This window comes from Aplysia californica, unplaced genomic scaffold (genome assembly GCF_000002075.1).
Source record: "Aplysia californica isolate F4 #8 unplaced genomic scaffold, AplCal3.0 scaffold00660, whole genome shotgun sequence".
In the NCBI taxonomy this organism is placed as follows: domain Eukaryota; kingdom Metazoa; phylum Mollusca; class Gastropoda; order Aplysiida; family Aplysiidae; genus Aplysia; species Aplysia californica.
Window position 1 is genome coordinate 407,197 of NW_004797930.1, and position 5,163 is coordinate 412,359.

At 41.8% G+C, this 5,163-nt stretch overlaps 1 protein-coding gene across 1 annotated transcript in view; it reads left to right on the forward strand.

The window, feature by feature from the left end:
* Positions 1 to 5,163, forward strand: part of LOC101861317 (neurogenic locus Notch protein) — a gene marked incomplete at its 5' end in the record, with an annotated part of 25,206 nt that overhangs the window by 9,638 nt on the left and 10,405 nt on the right. Inside the window, 5 exon segments of the mRNA XM_035972351.1 lie at positions 267 to 471; positions 1,135 to 1,304; positions 2,113 to 2,220; positions 3,325 to 3,520; positions 4,624 to 4,912. Of these exon segments, the coding sequence (XP_035828244.1) occupies positions 267 to 471; positions 1,135 to 1,304; positions 2,113 to 2,220; positions 3,325 to 3,520; positions 4,624 to 4,912 (968 nt within the window).

Genomic DNA, 5,163 nt, shown 5'->3' on the forward strand with positions numbered 1-5,163 from the left:
ACTCCCCCAGCTGGAAATTTGCGCCACCCACGATCTCCTTATCACCAACAGTCTACCGCCTGTTCAACAGAATACAAGACGACTTGGATGCACCCACGCTCCAAACACTGACATCCACTCGATTGTGTCATTGTTAGGCAAAGTGACCGACAGGATGTGAGAGTCACGAAGACCATTATTATTATTATTATTATTATTATTCTTATTATTATTATTATTGTTGTTGTTGTTGTTGTTGTAATTATCATCATCACCTCATGTTGCAGGGCTTTGGGGGAGAGTTCTGCGGCGTGGCCACGTCCTCGTGCGACCCTGACCCGTGCCTGAACGGGGGCGTGTGCGGAGAGACTGCCACGGGCTTCGAGTGTATGTGTGGCCCGGGCACGGACGGTGTGCTGTGTGAGATTGACCTCTACGACGACTGCCAGGTGGAGGTGTGCCTCAACGATGGCGTCTGCATCGATAAAATTGGTAAGGGGGGTCGTCGATGTGGTTGTCGTGTTGTGATTGTGGTCTTTATTGTTGTCATCGGTATCATCATCATTATCATCATATACAGCAGATAGTAAAATGCTTAAAACTTGGTAGTATTTCCAAAATATTAATGACAAGTTCAACGTTTCGCCCTCAACGGGCTTCACCGGAAATATTCTAATATAAATGACTACACTAGCTGTTTAAACCAAAGTACGTACATTCATGTCACAACGCTAAAATCATCATCGTCATCGTCATCATCATCACCAACGTAACTATCATTATCGTCATCAGCATCGATATCATCAACATTGTTATCGCAATCATCATTAACAACATCATCATTATCAACTTCATCATTAACATCTTCATCAATGTCTTCATCAACATCATCTATATCAATATCATTATCGTCAATTTCATCATCATCACATACTCAGTTGTTTTTAAATTGAGAGTCCCGGAAACTCGCCTCTAATCTTCGGCACTTATATGACCTTATTGTGTTGCAAGTGCCGAAAAACTTTTACTGAAAAATTATAAATATAAAATAAAAAAACAAAAATCACCCCTTGGCAGTCATATGACCTTAATGTAGTTGCGAGCGCCGTAAAACCTTACTAAAACTAAAACTCTCTCACCCCTCTCCCCCCACAGGCTACTACGAGTGCAATTGTCCTCGGAACTGGAACGGCGTGCGGTGTGAGCTGTTTGACAAAGAGTTCCTGGGCGGCATCGGTCGACCCGTGTCCCCGTCCAAGGAGACGGTCCCAGCCATCTGCAAACAGTACAACTGCCCTGAGAAAGCCGACAACGGACAGTGTGATGTACGCCCTCTCTTCTATTTGTCCCATTGAAATATTACTATGATTATTATTATTATAACTTTTATTATTATTAACTGTTATTATTATTATTTCTACTATTATTATTATTACTATTATTATTACCATTTTTATTATTATTGTTATTATTATTATTATTTTTATGATTATTAGTATTATGATTATTAGTATAATTAGTAGTATTGGTATTATTGGTGTTATTATAATGATTATTATTAATGTTATTATCATTATTAATATTATTATTCTTTTAAAGATCTTACTATTGTTATTATCATTATTGCTATTAATATTATCATCGTGAGGGAGGGTGGAGGGAGAAATATCATTAACATATTCACGGCCATTATTATTATTATTGTTGTTATTATTATTTTTATTTCTATTTCTATTATTATAATACTTTTTTTTGTGTTTATGTTCGTTTAAAAGCAAAATTTTTCTGGAGAAAGAAAAAAAAAAGTTCATTGTTTGAACAATTGTACATGTATTGTCTGTATCTCTCCTCCTCCTCTCCTTTGCTTGTTACTCTCCAGTAGCACCTCCTCTAATCTCCTGTGGGTGGTTGGCAGGTGCTCTGGTGTGGTATGCTCCTTTTTCCCCCATCAAACATCTATCGTCTTTATCTCCCCTCCTTCTTTTTTTGTGTTTGTTACTCTCTTGTAACACCTCTAATCTTCGGCACTTATATGCCAGGATCTGGACAATAAAGATGTATCTTACCTATTTGTGCTGCTGCAAGTGCCGTAAAACTCTTAACCAAAGCCTCCAACCCATTCTCTTCCTCCAGGAGGAGTGTAACCTGATGGAGTGTAACCATGACAACACGGAGTGCTCTTACGGCACCATGCCCTGGCAGAACTGTTCCCAGATGGTCAACGGACTCTACTGCTGGCAGGTAAGAGCTGGCGGTCACTCAGTCTGTGTGTGTGTGTGTGTGTGTGTATGTGTGTGTGTGTGTGTGTGTGTGTGTGGTGTAGTTAAGTAATGGTTCCCGACCTCAGTGCTTTCTTGTCGTATCTCCATTTTTAGTAACAGTGAAAACAGTTCATAACAAAGAGTGAGCTTAAGAAGAAGTTACATTTTCGCTGTTAAAAAAATGAAGATACGACCAGAAAGCACTGAGGTTGTGGGTTGTTCTTGCAGGGGAACATGTTGTGGGTGGTTGGCGGGTGCTCTAGTGTGGCTTGCTGCTTCTTTTCTATCAACTGTCCACATCCTCCTTATCTCAACTCTTTCTTTTCTGTGTTTGTTGCTCTATAGTAAATGGGTGGCTGGCGGGTGCTCTGGTGTGGTTTGCTCCTTCTTTACTTTCAAACATCTATCACCGTTGTCTCTCCTTTATTTTTTCTTTCCGTGTAACTCTCTAGTAACACCTCCAATTTTCGGCGCCTACGACACTTTTTTGTGTTGCTAGTGCTGTACAACTCGTAGTTCTCTTATCTGACCTGCTGCTCTCTGTTCCACATGTACAGGGATACCGTGTGTAACTCAGAGTGCAACAGCTGGGCTTGTGGAAGGCAGGCTATGTGGCAGCCTGCCCCCTAATTTACCTAAATTGTGTCAATGGGGGGTGTAAAAACACTTCCATTAAAAAAAGAAAAAAAAGAAAAACAAGCCTTTCCTTTGGTCCTGATGTTGTTGTTATATCCAAGAATGGAGATATCGCCCCAAAATCGAATCTGGGGTCAGATTTATTTATTTTCAGTTGACGCCATTTTCTTCAAGTCTACCTGGTCTTTGATTATTCCATTCTTATAAATTGCACAAAACCCCACCTTTAAAGCTGATGTAGTGGGTGGTTGGCGGGTGCTCTGGTGTAGTTTGCTCCTTCTTTCCTATCAAATATCTGTCGTCCTTATGTCTCCTCCTTCTTTTTTGTGTATGTTACTCTCATAACTCATCTATTCTTTGGCACTTATATGACCTCATTGTGTTGCAAGTGCCGTAAAACTCTTACTAAAACTGAAAAACTAAAAATCCTATTGTGTGTGTGTCCCAGGTGTTCCGGGACGGCAAGTGTAACTCTGAGTGCAACAGCCCGGCCTGTCTCTACGACGGCTTCGACTGTCAGCAGCCGCTGGGCAAATGTAACCCCAACTACGACACCTACTGCCTCATGCACTACAACAACGGCCACTGTGACAAGGGCTGCAACACCGCGGAGTGCGACTGGGACGGGCTGGACTGCGACGAAGGTTGGTGCTGTTGTTGTTGTTGTTGTTGTTGTTGCTGTTGTTGTTGTTGTTGTTGTTGTTGCTGATGGTGTTTTATAGATGTATGTTATAGTGTGGTGTTGATAGTGTTGTTGTTGTTGTTGTTGCTGTTGTTGCTGTTGCTGCTGTTGTTGTTGTTGTTGTTGTTGTTGTTGCGGACTGTGTTTTATAGATGTGTGTTAAAGTTTGGTGTTGATAGTAATGTTGTTGTTGTTGTTGTTGTTGTTGTTGTTGTTGTTGTTGTTGTTGTTGTTGTTTCGGATGGTGTTTTAGTTGTTAAAGTGTGGTGTTGATAGTAATGTTGTTGTTGTTGTTGTTGTTGTTTCGGACGGTGTTTAAGTTGTTAAAGTGTGGTATTGATAGTAATGTTGTTGTTGTTGTTGTTATGGACTGTGTTTCATAGTCAAGAGTTGTAAAACTTAGTTCTATCTGACATTTTTGGCCGTTTTTGAGTTACTAACACCTTGAGGCCTGAAACCAAATCTTCCGTCTGCTCATCAAAATTGTAAGCTTTTTCACAGTCGTTATCAAAATGTTCAAAGAATTGCTTTAAAAAAAAGCTTGACATGTTTTGAACATTTTTTACGTCAAATTTCTCAAAACTATGTACCGATAGATAATTCTAAGGTAGTGTTTTTACCGGACTAAACAACTTGTGAACCCCCCGGGGCAGTGCCACTGACTGTAGTGTCTTTAGGCCATTCCCAAAGGGGGGGACATTTCTCGTTCAAGCACAGTAGAAAATGGGCTGATTCACGTCACGCTCATAACTGTGCCTGATCTACAACAGGGAACTGCTGCTTTTTCTTTCCTAATCCTTACTATTGTCATTTTCCTCTACTTCTTTTGTATGTTTTTCACTCTCTTGTGACCTGCTATTTCCGGGGTGCCTTGATAGTTGAAGCAGACCTTGTGCTGTTGAAGCTAGAGAGGTGGACAGAGTGGGTCTGATTCCCTTTTCTGTTGACATCCACCCCTTGGCGCTCATATGACCTTATGCAGTTGCGAGTGCCGTAAAACCCTCTACTATAATAAAAAATAAAATAATAAACAATTTGTGTTGCGTTTTCCCCCCCCCTCTGTAGGCAACGAGGCGCTGGTGAGCGGGACGCTGTTCATCATCGTGTTGATCGAGCCCGAGGAGTTCCACAAGGTCAAACAAGAGTTTGTCCGACAGCTAGGTCACCTCCTGCGTGTGGGCGTGCGGATCAAGCTGGACGTGCGCGACAACGAGGAGATGATCTACCCGTGGAGCGGGGAGGTGGCGGACACCGACGAGTCCATCGTGTCGAGGACACGCCGCTGGGTCGAGGGCGTGTTGGATGGCGGTCACGAGGCGGCGCTGTCGCGGCACAGGAGGGCTGTTCGCAATGGGTGAGTGCGTGTGTGTGTGTTCTGTGAGTGTGTGTGTGAGTGAGTGTGTGTGTGAGAGTGTGTGTGTGTGTGTGTGTGCGTGCGTGCGTGTGTCCTTGTGTTGAGGAAGGAAGCGTGGTCATCGTCAGACATTGATGGACCCCAACTATTAATATTATGATTGTTGTCATTATTACTATTATTACAGTTATTGTTATTATTGATGTTGGTATTGTTATTGATATTATCAATATTACTGTTATTATTATTGA